General features: G+C 36.6%; 1 protein-coding gene across 1 annotated transcript; it reads left to right on the top strand.

The window, feature by feature from the left end:
- The first annotated feature begins 558 nt into the window (after positions 1-558).
- SRP72 (signal recognition particle 72) lies at positions 559-27,062 on the top strand. Its single transcript, XM_081251194.1, has 19 exons — positions 559-868; positions 2,742-2,862; positions 4,886-5,009; positions 6,290-6,433; positions 6,513-6,624; positions 8,180-8,211; positions 9,475-9,599; positions 9,693-9,750; positions 12,041-12,172; positions 13,046-13,174; positions 14,344-14,416; positions 16,376-16,440; positions 17,727-17,822; positions 18,673-18,776; positions 18,904-18,981; positions 19,210-19,347; positions 22,071-22,108; positions 24,666-24,825; positions 25,642-27,062. The coding sequence occupies exons 1-19, from the start codon at positions 760-762 to the stop codon at positions 25,817-25,819; spliced, it is 2,016 nt and encodes a 671-aa protein (XP_081107320.1). The 5' UTR covers positions 559-759; the 3' UTR covers positions 25,820-27,062.
- The last annotated feature ends 532 nt before the right edge of the window (positions 27,063-27,594 follow it).

The following is a 27,594-nucleotide window of genomic DNA, read 5'->3' as shown; positions in this document are numbered from 1 at the left end:
GAAAACTGGGACTCTGATAACACGTTCACAAGTCAGACATCTAGAGGGTCACATAAGCCAGGAACTGAACCTGGGTATTCTCACACCAAAACACATCACCCTTCCAGCCTTATTGCCAACTGCTCCTGAAATGCAGCCCAAAGGGTAGCCAGGGGGTTTTCACCAAACGTGCTTTGCACTTGGAGATTCTTTTCTTCTTTGCCTTTCCTCATGTTCGCTTCTCTGACTGAACTTTACCCAGAACCAACCCCAGATTTTCCTAATCACCTTTCAAAATCCCAGCCAAATACCAATTCCTCTATGAAGTATTCCCAGGCAGCAAGAAGCCGTCTCTCCCCCTCCCCTTCTCTCCCACTCCTTCAGATGACCCCCTACGGTTTCTAGTTGGTATTTTACCACGCCATAGACCTGTTATTTATTTTCCATAGACCTTCGCCCAGCTCCGCCTCTAGGGACCTGGACACTTCTCCGCCCCCAGCGGTCGCACGCTGTTTTTAGCCAAATCTGTTTGGTGAATCCTTTTCAACCCTTTCCTGGGGTCCGACGCCTCGTTCCTCCAGACCCGCTTCTAGAAAGGTGTATCGACTCTATCTTCGCAAATTTCTAGGTACGAGAGCGAAGACTGCGGTCTTTGACGCCAACTCAGTAATAAAGACGCTTCCGACTGCGAAACGCTTAGCAACCACCCGCTTCCTTCTCCGCTTGGCCACCTCCGAGATCCTCTTCCGGGGCAAGGGGTCGTCCCGCGTCTCCTCCAAGATGGCGAGCGGCGGCAGTGGGGGGGTTTCGGTGCCTGCGCTCTGGAGTGAAGTGAACCGTTATGGCCAAAACGGCGACTTCACGCGCGCTCTCAAAACCGTCAACAAGAGTAAGTGTCCCGGCGGGCGCCGGGGCGGGGGCGGGCCCGGGCCGGTGGGAGGATGCAGCCTCCTTCCGTAACGCTCGACCACCTCCGAGCAGACAGCGGGAAGGGCGACCCCAGCCGCCCGCCGCTGGGGCCCGAACGCCCAGCGGGCGCGGGTCGCGGTGCCTCCGCTCCCCACGTCCAGCCCTGGGTCCTGGGTGGCTTAGAGCCACGTGTACTTCCGTTTTTACCCCCCACCCCACACACGCAGAAAGTGAGGGAGGGATTTAAAGAGACCGCAGCTCCCGACGTCTCTTCCAAACTGCTTTCTTATTTTACTCTGTTGTTTTCACGCCTTATTTCGCAAAACCTCCACATTGCCTCCTTTTCGCTTTCCTTATAGCGGAGTGATCAAGACAGTATTGCTGAGGGAGCTTTTTCTCTTGGGCCGCAGCGGGGGGAGGAACCTGCCTGGGACACGTAATTTGGAACCTGGCGCTGACAAGGTGGAAGCTGTACAGACTCAGGGTAGAGGGAAGGGCTGGATCTGGATGTTAGGCCTGTCATTCCCACAGATAGAATGCGTCCAGCGTCCTTAGACCAGAAAATGTGTGTGTGAAAGCACCAACATTTGCAATAACGTTGCAAAGACAAATGTTAATCCTGTTTTTTGCCCGGTAACTGATCATTTTGAGTGAACTGTCTTCGGTGTGAGGTTCAACTCATTATATTCTTTTATCCTTTACTGCCTAACTGTAATACGGCCATGCTTTTTAATGTTCTCTGTCGTGCTAAATTCTTTATTGAAGGTGTTGCCTGTATTTGTTAGATTTGGAAATGTAATTACCAGGACAGGGTTTGACTGTTGAAAGAAGTAATAACATACATGGTATGTCTGTAACGTACAAGTGTGAATTTTCAGCAAACTATTGCTGGGTTAATGTGAAAAGAAATGATTGTGCCCACAGTGAACTTTTGGTGATTTCAGACGTTGAGGAGAATAGCTACTAATGATAATTATTTGATTGTTAAACTTGTTTTGAATTAACTTTGGCCTTTGGTAGGCCTGCAGCCAATATTAATCAGCAATGTAGTAAGTATTGTGCAGGAATTGTTTAATCAGCAAGGGCTGTCAGTTCTCCAATATATCTTTTCTTAATTGATAGAAATTACTCTGATTCTTAGACTGAAATTTGAATTCCTATAGTTGCCCAGGTGCAAGGGGAGTGATCCTAGCCATTTGGACACTGAACAGCTGTTTAGCATTGAAATTTGGGCATCTGACTCCTTCCTTGCACTTCTCTTTAGTTATATTAGCTGAAAAGGGAAATTTTGAATGGTATTTGGAAATATTGCCAGCAAAACAAATTATGTTTGTATACTTTACAGCTTATAGATTTTTTCAAAATATTCTCATGTAATTTTTTAATAACCTTGTAAAATAGGTAATGCTTTCATACTCGTTTTGCAGATCAGAAAGTTGAGATTTGGCAATCAAATGACTTGTCCAAGACCTCAAGGCATTTAGTGACAAGCTTGTACTCAAACCTAAGTCATTTGCTGCCAAGTTTTATGTGAACTTTTTTCTTTCCCTGTGAAGTAATGAAATATGTAGGATATAGCATGCATTGCGGATGAAAAAGCAGTAGAAAACAACTTCATTCTTGCTTCTTTATCTCACTTTACTTTTTTGGTACATGCATCTTGGGAAGCTATCTCACTGGAAAGTCTACCTTAACTCTCCTTATTGTCACTTCTTAACTTAAAGATCAGTCATTTAAAAAAATGTTTCAACTAATCATTTCTGCTGCAATAAAATTGGAAATGTAGCTTCCTGAGATGGGAAATGTGGAAAGGGGATGGATTTAAAAATTGCTTTCCTAAAATTGCTGTCCAGTACTGCAGATCAACAAGGATGATGTAACTGCCCTACACTGTAAAGTTGTGTGCCTTATCCAGAATGGAAGTTTCAAGGAAGCCTTGAATGTCATCAATACTCACACCAAAGTGTTTGCCAAGTAAGTGATTTAATTAGTTGTTTGTGCATGTTTACCATAGCTATAACCATTTCCGTGTTTTTTCCCCCACTATTCAATGATTTTTGACCTTTTTCTTTCTTTCCCCTCTTTTTTCCTTTTGCCTGCCAATGGTGCTTCTGAAACTGGAAAGAGCCATAGTAACTTTTGTTCTTTTCTGCCTTAAGGAGCCTTTTCTTTACCCCTGTCTTCCCTTTGAACCACTAAGAGGAAGGGAAACTGGAGGGATGTGGGGCATAAACAAGAGTCACAAGATTTCTTGGAGGACATAGGGAGAACAACTCAGCAGAAGTTTAATTTAAAAAAAAGAGCAGAGAGGGCAGAACATATAGGGTAGGGAGTATTAGTCGAGGCCTCTAGGATGGTATGGCAGTCTTAGCTGACCTCTGTGCCTACCTCCTTTGAGAATTGTTTAGGTGAGTATGATTTTAGGCCATGATCTTTCAGTGTCAGAGTTCTTTAGCAGCCTTTAGAATATATAGCAGTTTTTTCCAATCTACTTTTTATTTATTTATTTATTTTTGGCTGCGTTGGGTTTTCATTGCTGTGTGTGGGCTTTCTCTAGTTGCGGCGAGCGGGGGCTACTCTTCGTTGCAGTGCGCCGGCTTCTCATTGCGGTGGCTTGTCTTGTTATGGAGCACAGGCTCTAGGCACATGAACTCAGTAGTTGTGGCTCGCAGGCTCTAGAGTGCAGGCTCAGTAGTTGTGGCGCACGGGCTTAGTTGCTCGGAGGCACGTGGGATCTTCCTGGACCAGGGCTCGAACCCGTGTCCCCTGCATTGGCAGGTGGATTCTTAAACACTGTGCCACCAGTGAAGCCCTACAGCAGTTTTTTATTATTCTTAATCTTTTTCATTTACTTATTTAATTTATCATTTTATGAAACGTGAACTTATAATCTGAATTGGTACTGTAATTTCATTTTTCTTTACAGTTATGCCTGAGCCCCAAAAGAAATGTGTGTTGAAATGAAGGTTGCAGCATATTTATTGTTTAATGTTTATAAGGTACAGAACAGTATATTGTATACTTCCTTTTGTATAAGAAAAGGAGGATATAAGAATTTACATGTGTATTTTTTTGTATTTGCAAAGACAAACAATAAATGGAGAAACAATGAATAAAAATAGTTACTTGTAGGAGGTGAGGGGAACAGAGTAGATTTGAATAACAGTGGGAGTAAAACCCTTTCAGTGTATACCTTTTTGTTTTTTTTTACTTGGGCCAACTGCATGTATTACAGATTAAAAACAAATTTTTAAACTTTATTAAAAATAAAAGGGTAATAAAAGGGACACTGCTTTCTACTAGTAAACATGTTTATGCTAAAATTCAGTGTTTTGATTTTTGGCCATTTTGTGAGAGAGGGAAATTTTCAAATAATTTTTTGTTAGGTGAATAAAGGATGTTGCCATTTGCTTGATGTTTATTTTTCCTCACAGATTATGGTTGAAACTTCAAAATGTTTCATATGCAACATTAATGTAGATGAATTTTTAAGTCTATGTATGTAAGTAGTGTTTTTGTAGTTGTCTGTTTACCAGTTGTTTGATTATAAGTGCTATGTTCTTTTAAGATTTCTAGTTACTTTTTCTTTGCTAATTATTTGCTTCTTGACAAGTTAGAGTAGCATTATATGGCTTATCATAGGTTCTTAAATGGATTTAAGAAACTTCTATATAACAACCCATTTAAAACAATGTTCAGATTGTCTTTATATCTGAAACAGTTTTTAGCTAATTCAGGATTTCATTCTTATATTTTCGTTTCAAAGGCCAGTGATTCTAATAAGAATATCCATGAAAGCAAGAAAGCCTAGGGAAATGGATGTCATATTTTCTGCCACTTATGAGCTGTCTGATTTTAGACAAGTCGCTAACCTTTGTCATTTGTTGTTAATGGGGATTAAATAATATGTATCAAGTGTGCTTAGAGCAGTGGCTGGCTTATAGTGGGTGCTCTGCAGTGTTAGCTAATAATCAGACATTGGTTTTTCCTTTTTCAGTAACTCTCTTTCCTTCGAGAAGGCATACTGTGAGTACAGGCTGAACAGAATTGAGAATGCCTTGAAGACAATAGAAAGTGCCAACCAGCAGACAGACAAACTAAAGGAGCTTTATGGACAAGTGGTAATTACTGCTTTAAAATCCCTGTTTGACAGTCGTCCTGCGTGAACGTGATTCTGCCTATAGCAAGGAGCAGGGATGAGGAACCCCAGCCCATCCTGATGCTCCATAAAACTTGCCACCAAACCAGTTCTTGAGGTTTGAACATATTCCCTCTCCTTGATCTTCATATGAACAATTGCATGTATAGTGTTCTCTGAACGAATGACTTCCTAAGGGTAATTGGAAAATTAAGAACTATCCTATGAAATTTGGACTTTTTAGTTGGAAAGATGAAGGCCAGTAGTTTTGAAACAGTCTTTTTAGTTTTTAACTGATATTTTATTCTAAGTGTAAAATAAAGAAAATCGTGATGAATAAGAATTTGGATGAATTCAGATGGTTCATGAAATCCCTGGAAATATCTTATTCTAAAAGAGTTTTGAGACATACAATTAAGCCTAATGTAAAATAGGGTTATTTATGATAAGAGGACAGAAATGTTATATTAGAACTAGCAAAACCCTCTTAAAATTTTTTAAAATGTTAGTTTAGGGCAAATAATGTATTGAATATATTGTCCCCAAAAGGTAGTGTTGGTTTAACAAAGACTTGGGCAAGTTCATGGACTGTAGGTCTATAACGAACTTTTCATGTAAACTGGGTTAGCTTAGGGTAGATTCCAGCATTTTGATATTGATGAAGGGCACCCACCTCTGTCATATATGCAGACTAATTTACCCAGAGTGGCAGTTCTTATCACCCTTTAAGAACAACTTGAATGAAATAAGCAAGAATTATGTTGTGTATACTTGATACTACCCTATACAATAGTTGGTTTCTGGAAAAGAGGAATGAAGTTTCAGTATAATGAACTAGGAAATAGTAAGTCCTTTTGTTAACGTCTAATTTTGTTCCTGTTTACTGGGGCTTAGTAAACTTGTGGGAAATTTTTTTCATTGTAAGTCAGATTTAGGTAACGGTTGATTTCTACAGAATGGTTTTCTTTCACAACCCACTTAGACACTTACCTCACCTCAAGATGGGGGTCAGTACAATGGCTTTTCTAACTGAATCATGCCTACAAATATGCAATATAGTAGAGATTCATTGCAAGTAACTTTCGGGAAGTATTAGTATCATACAGAACTAATTGAAAAAATGTAAAGGAAAAACAATAATTGCCCACGTTATGCTGAGTTAGGTTTCTTACATGGTGGTTCCAAAAAAGGGTTTATATGGTGTTAGGGATGTAACACAATATTTGTCTTCTCTGATTTTTTACTTGCTATTTATCTCTTCAGTTGTACCGATTAGAACGCTATGATGAATGCCTGGCTGTGTATAGAGATCTTGTCCGAAACTCTCAAGATGATTATGATGAGGAGAGAAAAACAAACCTTTCAGCAGTTGTTGCAGCTCAAAGTAACTGGGAGAAAGTAGTTCCAGTGAGTATCTCTGTGTACTTACACAGCCATGACATAATATTCCTGTCTAGTGTTTGACTGGTATTTTGCTCTGTGACAGGAGAACTTGGGTCTCCAAGAAGGCACACACGAACTGTGCTACAATGCTGCATGTGCGCTGATAGGACAAGGCCAGCTGAACCAGGCAATGAAAATCCTGCAAAAAGCTGAAGGTTGGAAGTTTGTTAAAATGATATGTAAATGTAATGTGCATATAACTTTGCAAAGTATTTCCAAAAGTTAAAAAGTTAAAAACTTTGGGAGGTTTTTAAATGGAAATTATTGATGCAGTGAAAATTTCTCAGAATCCATCTAGCCTTTCTCTTGGGTTCTTGACTCTTATCTCTCCTCTGTTACTATGTTATTCCTAAGCCAGTCTACTTGTCCATTTTCAACCACATCAAACCTTAAGTTTGAGTTTTGAGGAGTAGGTTTTTGAACAACTTACTGTGAATGTTAAATGTAAATTAACTGAGTTAGTAAGCATTCAGTAAATATTATTATCATCATTATTGGTATTAAACAAGTACACAAATATAGTAACAATATGGTGTGCCACATTTATGCATTGATAACACTATTCAAGCACATTTTAACTCCACTTAGTAGGTTTCTATATACAATATCTGCATGCTTTGAAGCTCTTAATTAAGTGAAAAAGAAAATAATTTATTAGAGAACTTATGTCTGGTCTCAACTCCTGAAACATTTTGACTTTCTTCTCCATACATTTCCCTTGGAAGCTATAAAAGTGATGTTGTAGGGACTGCAATGAATGGTGGGAAGGAAAAATGGTGAAACAGGGTCTGTTTTAGTCTTAAATATTGATGGTTAAAATAAGGGCAGAGGTTAGAGCATCATGAGGAGAAAAATATGTTTAAGAATTATAATTTCTGGATCATACCCAGTATTGACAGTGGTATGGGAGGACATCCTCATATATTGCAGGTATGAATGTAAAAGTAATAGAGGCTTTTGCAGTGGGCAGTTTGGTGCTATAGCAGATTTTGAAATTTTCATACCCTTTGATCTAAGAATTTCATTTTTAGAAATTTAAGGAAATAAGGGAACAATTAGATAACATCCATCCATATATATATATATATATATATGAATTTAATTGAAGGGATGTTCATAAGAACAAAAATTTAGAAACATGAGTTTCTGTCCTATTAGAAGACTTTATTATAATCACAGAGTAGATTACCATGCAGTCATTAACAATAATCATGTTAAAAATAATAATGTAGATGTAAATGTGTTATAACATAAAGATGTCCACAGTATATTAAATGGGGGAAGGGAGGTTTCAAAATAGTAGACTATCCCACTTTCATTTAAAAATGTAACTGTGCATTTACATTAAAAGAAAATAGCTGAAATGCTTCAGTGGTTATCTTTGGGTGGCAGGATTATTGTCCTTATTTTTATACTTTTCTATAATTGATTTTTTGCAATCAACATTTGTTACATTTATATATTTTAAATTCCCTTAAAAAATTTTTTTAACATAGGGATTACAAGTGAAAGAAAATGCCAAAGAGCTAGAGTAATCAAGGATTGATAATATTTATGTAATATATTTGATGTTAACGATAAATTCCAAATTTGCTTGTTATTAAAATTATCTTAAATCTTCTGCCTAAGAATTTAGTTCTTGTTCTTTGGAACATGAAAGAAACGAGAGTTACCCAGCAATATTAATTTTAAAACCATTTTCTCCTATAGATCTTTGCCGCCGTTCATTATCAGAAGACTCTGTAAGTATTCCACTGTGGTTAAACCCAGATTTTACACTTCTGCTAATATAAATTTGTAGGAGCCTTCTTTGTAGTATTTATTGACTTTTTGAAATGATATTGATTCATTAGATAAGAATCACAGAAACCCTCTTGACCAGTTATTTGGTGGACTCTCTTAGGGTGAGAAATTACAATACAAAATTTTATATGCCTTATGCATTTCATTTTAAATTCATATAAATTCATTCTCCTGTTTTAGATGTAGGGCTCAGGTCTTTGAGTAAGGTCCTATTCATAGGAATTCCATGCATATTTCTTACATAAACTATACATAATCAAACAGTCATGATCCCCAGGGTTTTTTTCTTAAGTGTAACAATACTTTAAAGACAGTTGTGAATTAGTTTCATTACAGAGTCCTTTTTTTTTTTCTTCATTTTCTGGCTCATACCTAATTAGATAGTAATTTTCTTTAGGAACTCACCTTTGTCAAATATTTCTGAGCATTCAGCATAGTTTTCATCGAAGCAAGTCTCTTTTCTCATGCATAGTTCTTGTCTTACTACAATACTTAAAAGTTTTATCATTTCTTTATCAAACACAGCTGGCATAATGGGATTGGAAACAAACAAGTCTGACCTCCTGGTCAACATATGCTTACCAGGTGAGAGTAGGAGCGCCTGGTATGGCAAAAAATAGCAGCCTCCTAGCCTTGAGCATTCACTCTACGTGGGCGTCAGTCAACCTCTCCAAAGGAATGGAAAATATAGATTGATCTGGGCTATCAGTTAAGAGAGCTGCTACTTTAATTACAGAATTAGTTTCAGCTTTTGAAGTTCTTTGTACAGTGATAGTTACTACTTAGAATTTTGTAGTCTTTGGATTAGAATTATTTTAGAATGAAGAGTGAAGCATTTTGAAAATGTTTCTTATGAGAAAATTGTTTCCAGAATTTAGGGGTATTGTAAAAAGTTGTATGCTGTTTTTCACATTTTTTTTTTTTAAGTCTTAGCTTTTTAGAGAATAAAAATTATCAGTGAATGGTATTCCTGAGCTTGTCGCCATGTCCTTCCAGAATTTGTCTTTTTGCCATTCTCATTTAAGCTTCCCTCTTTTGGTAGCTATTCCTAAATTTTAACAAGCTGACTCTACAAGAAAATTCCTGAAAATTCTATGTCTTCTTTAGGATGATATATCTTCTGAATGTTTGGATCACTTGGTTAATATGTGGATCAATTTGGAGAACTCACAGGAAAAAAAAATATTTCTTTTTCTGCTTAGGATGGGACTGAAGAAGACCCACAGGCAGAACTGGCCATCATCCACGGGCAGATGGCCTATATTATGCAGCTTCAGGGTCATACAGAGGAGGCTTTGCAACTTTACAATCAGATAATAAAACTAAAGTAAGTGGGTTATTAAAATGAAGCGTCTTTTATAGGGTATGAGTTTTCTTTTTAAAGGTTTATTCCTTTTTGACTGTTGCTTTTTGTTCGCAGACCAACAGATGTAGCATTGCTAGCTGTGATTGCAAATAACATCATTACAATTAACAAGGTACGGAATATCCATGGTTTTCTTACACTATTTTTTGCTGGAAGCATATTACCCCAGCCTTGTTCTAGGATAAGTTTTTCCATGACAGAGTCCAGTTGCAGCAAACTCACAATGGAGAGTTTTATTTAACTCATAATGATTCTACAAGGTATATTCAAATAATAAAACTATTTTGTAGTTACATACCCTGGACTTTAAAATCTTACCCTTTTCCCATTGTTTTTTAAAATTATTATTCTATATAATTATTAATATAATTATAATATTATTTCCCATTATTATCATTATATGGAGAATACTTATTAGAGAAATAAGTTGTTTGGACTTTGATTTCTTCATCTAGTAAGTCTGAATACGAGTTTTCCGTATATAGTTTTTCTCTTTCCAGTGGTTTTTATTTTGGGGGAAAGGAGGCATGGACAGGTTCTCTCTCTTTCTCTGCCACCCCGCCCGCAAGCCCTGTGTAAACTATTACAAGCACGTATATAAACAATCCTAAAGAGTACTGTACTAGTCAGATTAACCACCTTTTGGAACATTGTTCTAATGGGACGATATTTCAAGTTCAGATTTGAAATTCAAGTCAACAGAAAATTAGAAAAGTAACATTTAGTTTCTTTTGATAGGCTATGTGATTTTCCAAGTGCCAGCTTATTTCATCCTCACAATTATCTTTTTAGGTGGCAGTACATGTCTCCAATTTATAGGAATGTAATCTGAGGCTAAAAGGAGTTAAGTGATTTGTATAAGATCACAGCCACTAAGAGGTAGAACTTGGATTCAGATTCTAGTCTCTGACTCCAGTGCACTCTCCTTTTAGGCCTGTGTGGTATCTCTCTCCCCCTATAGCAGAAATTCAGAGGGTTCTCAGATATAGGATAATGGCATTAGGGGGGTAATAGATATAGGATGTTGTAGGCCATTGGCATGGTTTAGGTTTCCAAAAATTGATGCTGGCATTTGACTCTTAGCAGCAAGATGTACCTGCCTATGTGTATGAACAATTTGAAATGCCAGTGAGGACAAATTGTTTTTATCTGATATATAATTGTGGGGAGGAGAGTATGTGAAGTACTAAATATCTCAATCTAAGTGTATTTATACACTGAATTTTTCTTCAGTTAACATTTATTTCTAATTTTTTATTCAGTATTGTGCTGGATGCAATAGGAAATGCAAAAATAAATATGAAACGTGGTCTTAATCATTACATAGTATAAAAAAAACAAGTGTTGAAAAAAATTGTTCACATTTAAATTTCTTGTTATATACTTTGTAACTACAGTATTTGGTGAAGGAAGATCTGGGTTGGCTAATTTGAGTAGAGCCATGAAGGAGGGATATGGTTTGAAGGTTAAGCAACAGCATAAGCAAATGACTTATGGAGGGAAAGTGAGAGAGCAAAAGATATGAGGATACATACATGCTGGCTAGTTAAGAAAAAAAAAAAGGTTACATTGAATAATAAGGTGTGGGAGATGTTGAAAAATCAAAAATGTTAATAAGTGTCATGGTAGTAAAGTTTAAGAGAAGTCTGGCAGGGGCATGCATGGTGAGTTTAAGTACTAAAATAGTGACATAGGGGTACCAACTAGAAATATGGTTTCTTGAGGATTGATTTATATGAAAGCCAGTTTCTTGCTGTACATTTAAAATAATTTCACATTGGTTTGGAGCTTCACAGTGAAAAGTTGAATTTATTTTAGATTTCTTCTTTGCCTCCTTTTAGTCTTTAAACTAGTAGAAGACATGGTTTAAAAAGCACAGTGGTAACACATATTTGCAAATAATATTTAACAAAGTTAGAATACTGTGCACATAGTAGACACTTAGATGCCCTTTTTGTCCTTCTCAGGGTGCAGTGTGACTTAATTGTCTTCCATTCTTATTCCATTCCATTTGCTTATGTATGACAATATGTCAGAGAGGAATAAGTTACTTTCCTCATTTGTCATCTAAATTCTAAAGATAGTTTGTAGAAATTACAAATTTAGGTATCGTTGTAGTCCTAATTTCTACTGTAAGATTTGTGTAGTCCCTTTGTACTTTTCATCAAAAAGCTAAAAAAAAGCAATTAATAGTAGAAAGATAAAACCAAACCAAGAAAGCAAGCCAAATTTATATGTACCTTAGGAGCATAGGCACCCCAGCCAGGTAGGTGTATTATCTTCCAAGCTCTCTTGTTGTGTTTACATAAAATAACGAAATGAAAGAGGAATAAGGCCTTGGAGTGTTAAAAGAGTTGAAGTCTGAGATTGCTGTTAATGGTGAATGAACTTTTCTTTGTCAGGACCAAAATGTCTTTGACTCCAAGAAGAAGGTGAAATTAACCAATGCAGAAGGAGTGGAGTTTAAGCTTTCCAAGAAACAACTGCAAGCTATAGAATTTAACAAAGCTTTACTTGCTATGTACACAAACCAGGTAGGCAACAGACCTCTGGTTCCCCTGGCTAAACCTTTTGGAGTATGGCACATGAGGCATAGTGGGTGTATCAGTCCAGTCTGTTTATATTTTTGCTTATATTTTGTCTTAGGCTCATGTAGTCTTCAGAAGGTCATGTATCATAGATTTTATCTGTTAAGTAAGTAATTTGCCCAGTTCTTTGTAAAGGTCTGCAGTGGTGGCTTTTAAGAAGAAAACACTGTTCACTGCTGTAAATGAGAAAATTCTCTCATTACCTTATTTCTAATTTCTCTGAATTAAAGGAAAAATCATCAAAGATGCTGATCATGATTATAAACTTAAGACCCATCTGTTTAGTTTGTGCGTAATCACATCAAGTTATAAATAAGAAGGGCAATTCTGACTCCAATATGTGTAAATTCTAATTAAATTATGATTTTATACTCTTCTAGAGCAGAGGTTTTCAGTGGGGGACTGAGAGGCAGTAACATTTTCATTATTTAGAACTGAGTCAAGTTGTTCCTAAATACTGTAGCAAGAAATACCTGTACATTTTGTTGCTTTGAAGCAAAGGCTGACACTTGATGTGTCCTGGTTTTTTTTAAACAAAATTCTGCAATTTAAGCATCCAAATGAATGTTTAGGACTTATTCTTTCCTAAATGCTTTAAGAACTCATAGCTTACATTCAGTAAATGGAAATATTTTTCTTTCAGGAAAAAATTGAGGATACTGTTAACAACCTCTCTTACCCTAGGTAGTTGTTCACTTACTATTTTGTTTCAACTGGTTTCCTTCCACCTCCCCATCCTTCTTTTCTTTTTGGTCATTCACTTAATGTTTGATTTAATTAACCAGCTTATTTTTGTGGGGGGGAAATACTGTCTTTTAGGCAGAACAATGTCGCAAAATATCCGCCAGTTTACAGTCCCAAAGTCCTGAGCATCTCCTTCCTGTGTTAATCCAAGCTGCCCAGCTCTGCCGTGAAAAGCAGCACACAAAAGCCATAGAGCTGCTTCAGGTAAAACAATTACTTGCATTTTTAATGAGATGTCAGGTAGTTGTAGCCTTGTTTTATTTTCATTATTATAATAATATACAAGCTTGTAAATTTCATGGGAAAACTAATAGGTAATATACCACTGTACACATGCCAGAGTGTCACTTTAGTTAATTCTTGGGCAGCAGCTTTGTTTTATATAAATTTGTATTAGTAAATGTTTGCTATAAACTCCGAAGAATGCTTTTCATTTGGAGATAGATGTAACACTAGTTAACGGTTTGTTTTAGACTTAAAATACCAGAACATGCTTAGCCCCTTTTTCAATAATGTATTTTCTAGTAAGTCCCAATCCAAAACCTCAAACGATTACAGAGATACTGACTTGGTTTTTAATTAAGCTAAACCAAACATTAAATCACATTCGAATTTCCTGAAGTAGACTACATTGGGAAGTTGGACAACATAAAATTAGGACCATCCTGAGGGGCAAAGTTGCCAAGCAGGGATCCTCAGTAAGGAGTCGTCATTTTTTTTTTTGAGTATCTTTCTTTTAAAAAAAAGAAAAAGAAAAATCTATGTAGTAATTTTAATTATTATTTCTCTACTGGCGACTTCCTAGAGACTTGACATTATTGCAGTTTCTTTCAGAGCACAATTTTTTTTTTTTTTTTTGCGGTATGCAGGCCTCTCACTGTTGTGGCCTCTCCTGTTGCGGAGCACAGGCTCCGGACGCGCAGGCTCAGCGGCCATGGCTCACGGGCCTAGCCGCTCCGCGGCATGTGGGATCTTCCCGGACCGGGGCACGAACCCACGTCCCCTGCATCGGCAGGCAGACTCTCAACCACTGTGCCACCAGGGAAGCCCTCAGAGCACAATTTTAAGCAAAGTGGGTGTCGAATAAAATTTTTCCAAATTTAAAATTTTGACCTGAAACCAGAAGTTTAATGTTTCAAAACTGGATTTAAAAATTTAATGAGGGGACTTCCCTGGTGGCGCAGTGATTGAGAGTCTGTGATGGACTCTCACAGTGATGGAGAGATCCTGCACACAGCAACAAAGACCCAATGCAGTCATAAATAAATAAATTAATTAATTTAAAAAAATTTAATGAGGCTGAAATAAGTAATTAGAATATGTGCGCTTAGTTGTGTAAATGTGATTTTTTTCCCCAACTAAAAAAATTCTAGGAATTTGCAGATCAGCATCCAGAAAACGCTGCTGAAATTAAGCTGACCATGGCACAGCTGAAAATTTCCCAAGGTATTCATGATTATTTCATTATGATTAAAATAATCCTGTTAAAGAAAACATATGATTGGAATGATTCTGAAGTAGTTGTGGGCTATGTGATTTTTAAAACTTTTTGCATAATAGTGAAGCATAATGCTGTTTCAAATATTAAGCTAGATTGTGTGAACTCCAACAGATTTCGTAATAAGTTAGGAGGCCTTTTCTTGGATTAATTCCTAAATTGTTAGAATGTTTCTCAATCCATGCCTTGAAAGTCTGTAGAAGCATAGAATTCCTCTGTTCTGTACTTGAATTTCCTGTGTACGTCATGTGTAGAAATGCTTATATCTGTCACTTGGTAGTATTTGCATGAATTAAGAGTTACTTTGCTTCCTAGTTTTCAAAATTTCTTAGCCCTTTATTCTTCATTTATACTCTATAACCCATATTTTTGGTAGAGAAGAGGCAAGGAAATTTAATGAGAATTCGTGTTTTTGAATCTTACAGAGAACTGACAATTTTTTGTTTATAATTTTGAACCAGTGTTGAGTATCTAGAGCTGTGTTGTCCCTATCTGGTAGCCACTATCCATATGTAGCTATTTTTAAATTAAAATTAAACGGAATTTATTTTTTAAAGATTTATTTATTATTTATTTTATTAATTAATTAATTTATTTTTTTGGCTGTGTTGGGTCTTAGTTGCAGCATGTGGGATCCTTCATTGCAGTGCACAGGCTCTTTGCTGTGGTACACAGGCTTCTCCAGTTGTGGCGTGAGGGGTTTTTCTCTTCTCTAGTTGTGGCACACAGGCTCCAATGCATGTGGGCTCTGAGTTGTGGTGTGCGGGTTCCAGAGGGTGTGGGCTCTGTAGTTTCCAGCACGCAGGCTCTCCAGATGAGGTGCACGAGCTCAGTAGTTGTGGCGCATGGGCTTAGATGCCCTGTGGCGTATGGGATCTTAGTTCCCTGACCAGGGATGGAACCCGCGTCCCCTGCATTGCAAGGTGGATTCCTTACCATTGGACCACTAGGGAAGTCCCAAAATTAAACTAAATTTAAAATTCAGTTCCTCAGTTGTGCTGGCTACATTTCAGAAGTTTCATTGCCACATGTGGGTAGTTGGACAGCATAGATAGAGGATGTTTCCATCATCACAGAAAGTTCCATCAGACAGCTCTGGTGTAGACCATACATTCTCAGTGGGGGTGATCACTGGTTTGGTGCACAGGATTGAAAAAAATCTTAGATATTGTGATGGCTAAAATGAAAAGTTCATGGGTAGAGGGGAGAGGAGTTGGCAATTAGGAAAAATCAATGTCTAAAAAGGCACCTCAGTGGGTAGTAATGAAAATCAGGTTGAGACCTGATAGCTACCCTATTTTCACATTTCTTATCTTCCTCCTTTGTTTCTTTTTCCTTTTCCCACCTCTCTTTCTTCTTTTTCTTGCTTTCCTCTGTATCTTGTTTTCTCATCCAGTTTTCAGTTTATTTTTGTGAGGATTATTTATCATACTAATATTACTGAGAATGAGTCTGTCATGGTTATTGTTTTGTTTTGTCTTTAAAGACTTTGGAAGGTTTGTTATTGAGGTTTGCAATGAGTAGAAAATCAGACTTTAACATTGTAGGAAACTATCCATTGCACTCATATCTACAGTAACAATTTCAAGGCCTTTAGGGAAGGACTCCTACCTTTAAGTTACACTCTGAAAAGGGAGAAGCAGAACTCAAAAGATTGGAAGCTGGGAGACTTCTTTTCTGGTAGCAGCTCTGCCATTAACTTTGTGGGCATAAGCAAGATACATTGTTTCTTTAGGATTTAATTTCCTTTGTTTGTAAAATGAATAAATAGAATACATATTCCCAAGATCCCAAAGCTTGAGTGTTTAGAGATGTTACCAAATATGACTCTTAAATTTTTTATCTTTTTTTTCCTCCGTGAGATGCTTTCTTCAATGTGATGCTGATTTTGTTTTTATTCTATTAAGGTAATATTTCCAAAGCATGTTTGATATTGAGAAGCATAGAGGAGTTAAAGCATAAACCAGGCATGGTGAGTTTATGACTAAAATATTTTAAGACTGAAAAAGTAATGGAATTAATAGTTCATTGGTATGTCTGATATTTCTTTGTTTTCACTTTAATTTCTGCTTATTTCTTTATTCAAAATGTAGAAGTTGTAGTTAAAATAATAGCTTTCTGGTGTAAATTTAATTACATTTTATGCTCTGCTTTGCATTGATTTATTATTTAGTCAAATGTGTCAGGAACTGTTTAGGCCTTATATTACCACTTGAAAGCCAACCTTAAATATCCTAAGACATATATAGGGAATTTCTTAGCCTATTATTTTATCATGTCTTCAGTGTGATTTCTTTGAGTTAAAACAATTTGGTAATAATGGCCTACGAATTTAGTTTTTAGTTCTCTGATTATTCAAGCATCACAGGTTTAGATCACTAATATAGCTGTGAGCACATCTGTTTCGAAGTAAAGACATTCTGTAGTGGTGGTATGTACATTTATTGTACAGGGACTGTTTCATTTTCCAACACAGCTTGTTTACAAATGGCACTCAATAAATGTATAATAGTATTATGGTAGTGTTTTCTCTTTTGAAGAATCATACTTTAAGACCGGGCTGTGATTATGTTAGAATCAAATATAATATATGGCTAACAGTAATCTTTCATCTAGGTTGTTGGATTTATTGGCATGAAAGTTGTTCAGATATTCCCTGTTTATCCTTTTAATATCTGTAGGACATTTTGTCCCTATTATCTTTTTTTTCTAATTAGTCTAGCCAGAGGTTTGTTAATTTTATTGATTTTCCTCAATGATCTGGCTTTTTGTTTCTGTTTCCTTTTTGTTCTCATCTGGCTATGGCTCCTCCCCCTGTCACTCCACTCCAGTTACATGGGCCTCTTTGCTGTCCCTCCAGCACACTAGGCAAGCTTTCACTGGCTTCATGTAGTGGAGGCCACATGCAAGTTTAGCCTCTCTAGTGTGTGCACCTCAGTGATCATATAAACTAATTTTCTAAGTGCTTCTTCTCAATTTCTGTATTTACCTTGTTGTGTACTGGTAATAAACCATTTGTGAATGAGCTTTAGGGGGGGTATTTTTTTTTTACAGATAATCACCTTTGTGTTTGGAAAACACCATTGTTGTTCATGGTATTTCTAGTTATGCATTAGCAATTTTTATGATGAATTAGGTACTAGCACAGAGCCTAACAACCTTTATTTGCTGTTTCTTTAACGTTATTCATTTTCAAAAAGTTTATTCTGAGAGGGAAGGAGGAATTCTGTTCACTAATTTATACCTTTGGCTGGGTAGGTGTCTGCATTAGTGACAATGTACAGCCATGAGGAAGATATTGACAGTGCCATTGAGGTCTTCACACAAGCTATCCAGTGGTATCAAAACCATCAGGTAAAAAGATGGAGTAAAATGTTATGAGGGTACATTTTTGCATAAGAATAAAAAGCTGCAGCAGTGAACTCAAAATTAAGAATTGAAACACTTCAACTCACTGTTTAAAAAATGGAATGCTCTTAGACTGTCACTCAGTTTTTAAGTATACCAGATCCAAATAAAGTTATTAGAAGAAAGAAATGGCTACCAAAAAAAAAAAAAGCTCAGTTATATTTTCTGAAGCTCCTTCCTGAGTGTATGTATGTGTGTTTGTGTGTGTAATCTCAAGAAATAAGAATATTAATTGTATGTGCTTGTGTATAAGAGAGCTCATCTTTAGTGGCTAGAGAGCCCGTGGATGGTAGTACTTGGTAGAATGGCAGTACATAGAATAATTGTATATCTCTATCTAATAGAAACATCTTCGTTTTTTCCAGTATGGGTCTTTGCATAGGCAATATCCAACTTACAGATATACATACATGCAGGGGGCGTTAATACTGTTAGCACTATTAGCAGTGAAGAGGTATCAGTGTTCTAGGAAGTATCGTGTCAAATTAATGTTTGAGAACTATAGTGACGTAACTTTAAGATTTGGTTATGCAATATTTCTAGTTGTAGACAAGACAATCTAAATAGAGATGGGTTGTATACCAAATGCATAAATTGGTCTTCACTTGTACTAATTTGTCTATCCCTCTGTGTGTGTGTGTGTGTGTGAATTTCTTTTTGTTGTTTCGTGCATTCAGTAAAACTTAAGATGAGAAATCTAACAGATAGGTCCATTTTAAAGATCTAATGAATATAACTTCATTGACTTGCTAGATATTTAGCTTAAAACTTTTTTCTTTCTTTATTGAACCTATAGCCCAAATCTCCTGCTCATTTGTCCTTGATAAGAGAAGCTGCAAACTTCAAACTCAAATATGGACGGAAGAAGGAGGCAATTAGTGACCTAGAACAGCTATGGAAGTAAGCTCTGAAAGGTGGAGGTGCAGAAATCCAAGTTTTATTTGATATGAGAGAGTTATTTTGCTTGTTTATGTTACTTTCTCCAGTTTTATAAACTGTTTAGTGACTTTCTTATTTCTTCTTTTAGACAAAATCCAAAAGATATTCACACCCTGGCACAGCTTATTTCTGCTTACTCACTTGTAGATCCTGAGAAGGCAAAAGCGTATCCTTTTGATTGTTCTAGACAGCTCCCAAGTAGTGCAATAAATCCCTTCCCTTACCTGTTTTGACCAGGGCTTTTTTGTTATAAATTTCAACAAACAAAACCCCTCCTCTAACTAGTAAAAGCAAAAATGAGAATTTATTGATCAATGTGCCTGAAAAATACAGTGATAGATCCAAACATATATATGTGTATATATTGTGTTCCTGAACTCTTGTTCTATCCCAGCCTTAGTAAACACTTGCCTTCATCAGATAGTATGTCTCTAAAAGTAGATGTGGAGGCTCTTGAAAATTCTCCTGGTGCTACGTACATTCGGAAGAAGGGTGGAAAAGTTGCTGGAGATAGTCAACCAAAGGAGCAAGGGTAATGTTTTTCATTGTAACATTCACTAATGCTGATTTTAAGTTATATAAGGAATAAAAAATGCACTCTCGTAAAAATTCCATGTGAATAAAGTTTAAGTCCACTTTGTTTCTTTTCCCTTCTCTTGTGCTGTGCCCAGCTTTTTGTCCTTGTTTCCCCTCCTCCTCCCCACCCACAATTTACCTCTGATACTAATTTAGTGTGTTTACTTCCAGATCTTTTTCTTCGTGTTTGCATACAGAGCTGATGTAGAAATACTTTTCTTAGATTAGATTTTTTTTATATAGAAATGGGATTATATTGTATTTAACTGTCTTTGAATTTTCTTTCATTTAATAAGTCTTTTAGAGATTTTCCCATATTCTCAATGTAGACATATTTTATTCTTTTTATGAGTAGTATTCCGTAGGCTGGATGTGTCTTACTTTATTTACCTGTGAGATATTGATGTACATTTAGTACATCATTTAGAATTCTAGACCAAATTTCAGATAAGGTTTATTTTGCTGATTTGGAGGAAAGTTAGCCAGCTTCAATAACTTATAAGAAGTCAAATTCCAATTCTTTTCTTGTTTTCGTACATTGTCATCTCAAAAATAGCAGAGGCCTACTAAATAAACTGTTTTAAGATTCTATTTTTGACTCAGGATGAATAGAGAGTGGAAGAGATATAGCACTTCCCCAGTTTTGTGACTTTCATAATTTTTCAGTTTTCTCTTTTTTTTGAATGACTTTTGAAATCTAGTTTTTCATAATTAAAAATATATATATATCAGCAACAGTATATGATTGACTTCATTATGAACTCTGTGTTTGTTAAAAAGGTATTACCATCCTCTTAATAGATTTTTAAAAGTTAAATAAGAAATTGGAGTCTCAGAGATATTACATTGTTCCACATTTCATTTTATCATGATCCCAATTTCAAGCCTTATCAAGAACTCCAAAATAATGAATTCAAGCCAGGTCTTAGGAGATTTTCATACAATGTGTACTTAAATATTTTCAGTAATTTTTTTTTCCTTTTCCAAAACAGGGCTGGGTAATTAGTAAGAACATACAGTTCTTTTCTAATCTTTTAATCGTCTTTATCTTTGCCATTAGACAATTATTAAGATGTACATTGACTTTAAAGCTTCTCAGTTTCAGCACAGTATTTTCATTAGGCATTATTATTATTATTATTATTTTTTTTTGTGTGTGGTATGCGGGCCTCTCACTGTTGTGGCCTCTCCCGTTGCGGAGCACAGGCTCCGGACGCGCAGGCTCAGCAGCCATGGCTCACGGGCCCAGCTGCTCCGCGGCATGTGGGATCTTCCTGGACCGGGGCACGAACCCATGTCCCCTGCATCGGCAGGCGGACTCTCAAACCACTGCGCCACCAGGGAAGCCCTCATTAGGCATTATTAATGCCCTTTATTTTATGTTGACTTTTGGATATATAAAAAGGTGTAGTTTGTTTTGAAGTTAACACTATGTGGGTGACAAAAATAAATCATTGTCCTTGCCCTGAAAAGAACTTCAGTCCAGCAGAAGGAAATATACTTAAGCAGTATTTGAAATAAAGGTTGCACGTGCTGTGATAGTGCAAGCATAGAGGAGTTCACCAGAGGGAATAGTCAGTCCTTCCTGGGCATGGTGGGAGGTTAGGAGAGGCTTCATGGAGGAGGAGACGGTGTTGACTCTGGAGGAAGATGAGGATGAGATGGGCAAAATGTGAGCAAAGACAAAGAAGTAAGAAATGGCAGAGAGTCTTTGGGAAATTGCAGATATGGCTGTGTAGTATGATTTGTAGGGAGACAATTCAGAAGACTGTTGCATAGTCTGAGTGAGAGATGAAGCTCTAAAGTAAGATGCTGTATGTTGCATTTCTTATTCTTCAGGGTTCCCTAAAAGAACTTTCACAATTGAATGACTTGGTAGAATGAAATTTGGGCAGACATTGTTGCTGTCTTATCTTTTTAGTTCACTGTTTCATAGTTCCCGTAGAGGTATATCACATGAGTATATCCAGAGGGATTTTTAAAATGTCTTCCTCTTTTCTACTGTAGCTGTCAGAGTATAGCTGTCAGAGTACTTAATAGTTATTTTGAAGTATTCCCCTGACTTTTTATGCTCTTTCAATACCTTTATTTATTTTTTGTCAGTGTACTTAAAAAAGATTTTACTTACTTAAAAAATTCAATAAACTCACAAGGTTCAAAGCCTGAAAGATTAAAAAAGTACGGTCTTCCTCCCACCCCTGTCTGCCCTCTTCCCACCCAAGGCCACAACCAATGTTACTTGTCTTGCGTATCCTCCCAGAAATATTCTTTGCATTTATGATACCTTTACATGTTCTTCTGGCAAAGAGTTTAAATTATCTGTTTTCTAGTTTTGCCAAGTATAAGGTAACTTAGCACAGAACTATAATAGATTTTTGTGCTTGTACAGATTTCTTACCTTTTTACATAGACTTAATATGTGCCAGTGTAAATGATATCTATTTTCTGAAAACAGTTGTCACCCCTCTTTTCTAAAGCACCTTCCAAAAAGTAACGGTGTTTGAAGCTTGATTAAATTTAACCTGAATTAATATCCCAACTGGTTTATTAGCTTTGGTGAGGTGACACCAAATCTTAAACACCTTTGTGACAAAGTACCCAGCTCACTCTTTTGCACATGCTTAATGCTCTATAAGTATTTTATCACAATGATGATAATGATTTTTCTTCTCTTTATAGACAGGGAGATTTGAAAAAAAAGAAGAAAAAAAAGAAGGGTAAGGCTTTTTTTTTTAATCTTTAGATTTCTTTCTATAAGGTAAAAGCTTGAGTTTGGCCTTACATAGAAATCTTCAGACAAACTCTCATATCTTTGAAACTGAGTTTTTGTCTTGACTATAGCTAACATTTACTTAAATTTATAACTTTAAAGAGTGCAATTCTGAAGTTTATGAGTGCCTGAATTCAAATTGTTGCTCTAGTAACATTGCTCTTTCACTGTGACTCTGAACAGGTTAACATACCTTCCTGAGTTTTTCATCTGTAAGATGGAATATGATAGTATATACCTCATAGGATTAAATAAGATACTACATGTAAAGCTCTTAGTGCCTGGCACACAGTAAGCTCTTCTACATTAGAGCGCTTTTGGCTACAAGTACCGTAGAACTCCGTGAAACTGGCTTAAGAAAATTTACTGTTTATGAAACTGGCAGTGTAGAGGAAGGTTGTATCAGGGTTAGTTTATCCAGTAGTTGTATCTCTTTGTTCTCCTGTACACAAAAATGAATCCCATTAGAGTAATCAGATGTTTGTTGGAAACAGAGCCATATACTTGTCATTTATATCCAGCAGGATGTAAAGAGAGCCTCTGCATTTGGCAAGTCTTTCCCATTAACCTGATTGGGCCAATATAGGTCAGTGTCGAGCCCTGAACCATTAACCAGAGGAATGCCATGCATTGATTGGCTTACGTATTTTAATCCAAGGCAAGAGAGGGTGGAATTACCATGCTTGGCTTCAACTAGTCAGAGGATATCCCTGGAACCACCTACCTGTTGCCAAGTCTTTGGGAAGTCTGTGGTATAAATCAGTTTGCTTCTTGATTTTGCTTACTGCAAAATCAAGGATTCAGGTTTCCCAAATCTGCTAAATTTATTACCACTCCTCCATCTGTTTTCCAGCTTCTAGAATTTTACTGAAAATATCTTTTCTCCTATTCTTCCTTTTAATGGGTTTATTACTATTTTAGTGGAGTTTTGGATAGTGCAGAAGCCAATGTTGCATTCACTCCACTGTCTTTACCTACAAGTCTTACTAGTTCTTCACTTTTATCACTGTACTTGGAAACTGGTAAAAACTAAAGTATTTGTTTCATGTTGTTTTATTTATTAGTAATACTGCAAGGAAATAGCTGATAACTATAGGTATCAGTAACCTCCAGTTTCAGTTTCTTTTCTATTTTTGTGGTTTCCAGATGAGTATTTTTTTTAATTTACAAGAGATATGCTCATTATAAAAACAAAAGAAAATAAAAACAAAATAAAGGTAACAGACTTCTGTCATTATAGAATGGCATGAAGAATGGAAAATTCCCTACCCCAAATTCATTCTCCCAGAGATAATTACTTAACTTTTTTTGTATATAGAAACACATACACATTTACATGCTCAATTAATATTTTTGCAAAACTGATATAAACAAATCAAGATAATTTGTTTTAATCTTCTACTTTAGACTATATTGTGCAGATGTTTTTCCAAATTATTAAATATAGAATTTGCTGTTTTCAAGAATATCACAGAGAGTATTCTTACACATATATAGCTTTGTGACTTAGGAGTTTCTGCAGGATAGATTTCTAAAAGTATAAATTTTGACTGGTACTGCCAATTATTTGCTCTCTACAGAGGCTATACTAGTATATGCTTCTGCCATAGTGTTTGAGAGTTGCCCACTATCTCACAAACACTGCATATTACGCTTTTTAATATAGAATTTTTTATCTTTTAATTTTTTTTTTTTGCGGGGGGCGCTATGCTGCACAGCTTATGGGATCTCAGTTCCCTGACCAAGGATTGAACCTGGGCCATGGCAGTGAAAGCCTGGAATCCTAACCACTAGGCCACCAGGGAACTCCCCTATCCTTATTATTATTTATTTATTTTTTTTGCGGTACGCGTGCTTCTCACTGTTGTGGCCCCTCCCGCTGCGGAGCACAGGCTCCAGACGCGCAGGCCCAGCGGCCATGGCTCACAGGCCCAGCTGCTCCGCGGCATGCGGGATCCTCCCGGACCAGGGCACAAACCCGCATCCCCTGCATCGGCAGGCGGACCCTCAACCACTGCACCACCAGGGAAGCCCTATCCTTATTATTTTTACTTAGTGAGGTCATGCATCTTTTCACATGGTTAATGACTTTTATTTTTCTTGGCTTACTCTAATTACAGCTATGCACATTTTCTTTACATGATTTACCTACTGATTATCAAGAACTCATTCTATATTAAGAATATTAATTCACTCTGTTACATAGTACGCAAATGTGTTCTTGTTTTGTTATTTCTCTTAAAAATTATCTTTTACCAAATGAAAATTTAAATTTTTTTATACAGATACATCTATGAAATCTTTTTATGCCTTCTGAATTTTGTGTCATGCTTAGAAATAAGTCCTTTTTCCCCCGCTAGATTATACAAATGAAACTTTCTCAGATAAGTTTATATCAGTTTTAATGTTATTTATTCCCAGGTTTGGACACAGTGTTTAAACAAACTATCTCGAAAACATTATGGACAGATCTCTCATTTCTTTATCAATTAATTGTTACACAGGAAAACTGCCTAAAAATTATGACCCAAAAGTGACCCCAGATCCAGAAAGATGGCTACCAATGCGTGAACGTTCTTACTACCGAGGAAGAAAGAAGGGTAAAAAGAAGGATCAGATTGGAAAAGGGACCCAGGGAGCAACTGCAGGAGCTTCATCTGAACTGTAAGTCATTGCTTCCCAGTCCTCAGAGCATAGGTTGCTTCTTTCTGAGATTGACTCAGGGTCATCATTAAGAATTTTTGAAATATGTTTTCAGTATGAGAAGTATAGTCAGATATCTTTAATAAATGTTTTGTAATATGCTTATGTAAAGGAAAGAAAACGTGCTGTTTCTGGCTTGGTTGTATTGTAAATACTAGAATTGTAGGATTATATTTCAGATGTTAGGATTACAGTACCTTCAAAAGGAAACTATATACACTGAGTAATTCAACTAACTAAATATCTAGAGAAACAGATATAAATAAATAATTTGACTAGAAAGCAGAATTTAAAATGTTACTAAATCAGTTCTTTCTACATGGTAGGATTATAGGTCGTTAAAAGTTTTTTTCTTTATTTTCTAAGCTTTCTAAAAATTGACATGTACCATCAATTACATTTTTAAAAATTAGAACACAGTAAAAATTTTATTCAAAAGAAAAACGGATAGGGAGTTGGGGAACACACCTTAAAAGAAAATATGTGTGGGAACTTCCACGCAGTCCAGTGGTTAAGACTCCGAGCTCGGAGGCACTGCAGGGGGCACGGGTTCCACCCCTGGTCTGGGAACCAAGATCCCGCATACCAACCCTGATCAGGGAACCAAGATCCCGCATACCGCGTGGCGCGGCCAAAAAAGAAAGAAAGGAAGAAAAAGAAAATGTGTGTGGGAGATTGTGAGAGGTGGAAAGTGAAATCCGTGTACGTACATTTTTATAGCCTTTTCCTTTGTTGAATATATGAATGACCAACACTTTCCTGATCTGATGATTTCAGGGATGCCAGTAAAACTGTGAGCAGCCCACCCACCTCCCCACGACCTGGCAGCGCAGCAACAGCATCTACATCTACAAGTAATATCATACCCCCAAGACACCAGAAACCTGCAGGGGCTCCAGCAACAAAAAAGAAACAGCAACAGAAAAAGAAGAAAGGTGGAAAAGGTGGCTGGTGATTAGGACATTCTTTTGCAGGCTATTTTTAAACTAGTCTCAGTGACACTGGGAACATAATAAAGGTAACACAGCAAGAAGCACAGAGCTGCTCCCTCTCCCATCCCCACATTTTCATAAAATTGTTTTCTTATGCATCAAACAGAAAAGCATCTTCTTCAAACTCTGCCCAGTCAGACTTGGCCTACTTGTACCACCTTGCTTTGCACAGATGAGGAGGGCTCAGAATAGTTGGGCATTTACCTACTTTGATATCTGTTGCATCCTTTCTCTTTGTGTGCTGATCTGCTGTTTTTTTCAGTTTCACAAACAAGGCATGTTATCCAAGGTTCCCTAGGATATAAACAGAAACTACTTCTGTTTCAACTAGAGTGCAAAGATATTTGTTCTGTCAAGTCCCACTTTAAATTATGTCTTAGGAGGCCTTAGGAGACTGAAAGTGGAGTCTTCTGAGCATTCCAAATATCTGCTTAGAAATAGCATGTAATAAAAAGGGACCTTATCAATACACTGGTATTTTTCAGTTCACTACATGAGTGGCCACAGGAAAACTAAATTAAATGTCTTGATTATTCTGACTGTAAATTCTCTCTGCCATGTGATACTGGAATATGGGATGCTATATATATATAGTAATGAAAAGTATGTGTATGTATATACATATATACACATGTATATAAATTAGGACTTTTTTGTGCCCCCATGTCATTTTCAAATTATGATAACATTATGCTGATTTAGCACTATTAAAGATCTCAAGGGAAAGACATCGATGTTGCAAGAAGTTGACTCTTAGACCCAGTGTTCTGAGGTCAGATGGATTTGACAGAAATCAGAAAGATTTAAACAGCCCCTATCAAGAGCATGAACATTGACTTCCTACATAGACAGGAAGTCAATACCAGAGTTCAGGAATAAGCAGTATTAAAGCTTAACAGAACTGTTGGCCCAATTGATAGGTCTCAAATGACTCCTCTTTCTAGTTGGGGGTATGACCACTCACTACCCTTCTCAAAGTAATGAAGTATTGTAGTCAGTGTGTGGTATCAGTGTCGCTCTGTTCTTGCCTTGCTTACGAGTCACCTTCCCATTGACAGGTGTGAGACAGACACACTGGGATGCCTACACTTGTTAGTATTCCTTTTATGCTGCCCAAGATAGCATTCAGTTTAGACTTATGAGTATTTCCTTGTGATCATACTGCTCTGTCCTTGTTAATAAAGTGCTGCTGTGTTTGACTCTGAACATATCTACTGAAACTTCTTCAAAGAGTATTTTTAAAGGCTTTTCTCCTTTACAAGAGTAAGAAATGTGGTGCTGCCTTTCTGTTTAACATAAACTGTGGTAGCATCTAAACAAGAGATCTTCATATATGAATGATTTATTATGGCATTATACTTTTTGAGCTCTCAGAATAGTCTTTTGGTAAGTGACAGATATTTATTCCTTCTGAATATAAACCCCATTACAAAAATAATTGTTAGTAAATTTATGATTTTAGGATTCCATTAAATTTCTGTGGTGAAGGATAATCATTTTTTAGGTTAACTAAGCTACAGAATTTTGGTGAAAATTATCTGCCAATGAAAATTTTGACCCAAGGCACACAGAAATTTATAGTTCTCTATTTAAGTCATTGTAATTGCCAGTCGTTATTATCAGTCATTATTAAGCAACTGAAACCTCAGTTCAAATAAATTGTAATTGTCAAATGAAGTGTAAACAACTACATTAACTTTCTAGTAATTATTTCTTCTTTTGGACAGGTCTTTAACCA

Source organism: Mesoplodon bidens (genome assembly GCF_964165515.1).
Source record: "Mesoplodon bidens genome assembly, chromosome: 1".
NCBI classification, from domain to species: Eukaryota; Metazoa; Chordata; class Mammalia; order Artiodactyla; family Ziphiidae; genus Mesoplodon; species Mesoplodon bidens.
The sequence above is the reverse complement of the archived record's forward strand: the minus strand, read 5'-3'. Positions and strand labels throughout refer to the sequence as shown.

What these genes read in the sequence shown, in the direction of transcription:
- SRP72 (XM_081251194.1), top strand. Translation starts at nt 760, where the DNA reads ATGGCGAGCGGCGGCAGTGGGGGGGTTTCGGTGCCTGCGCTCTGGAGT. An exon ending in ACATCATTACAATTAACAAG is followed by an intron (nt 9,751 to 12,040) that starts GTACGGAATATC and finishes TTTCTTTGTCAG; the next exon opens with GACCAAAATGTCTTTGACTC. An exon ending in TTGCTATGTACACAAACCAG is followed by an intron (nt 12,173 to 13,045) that starts GTAGGCAACAGA and finishes ACTGTCTTTTAG; the next exon opens with GCAGAACAATGTCGCAAAAT.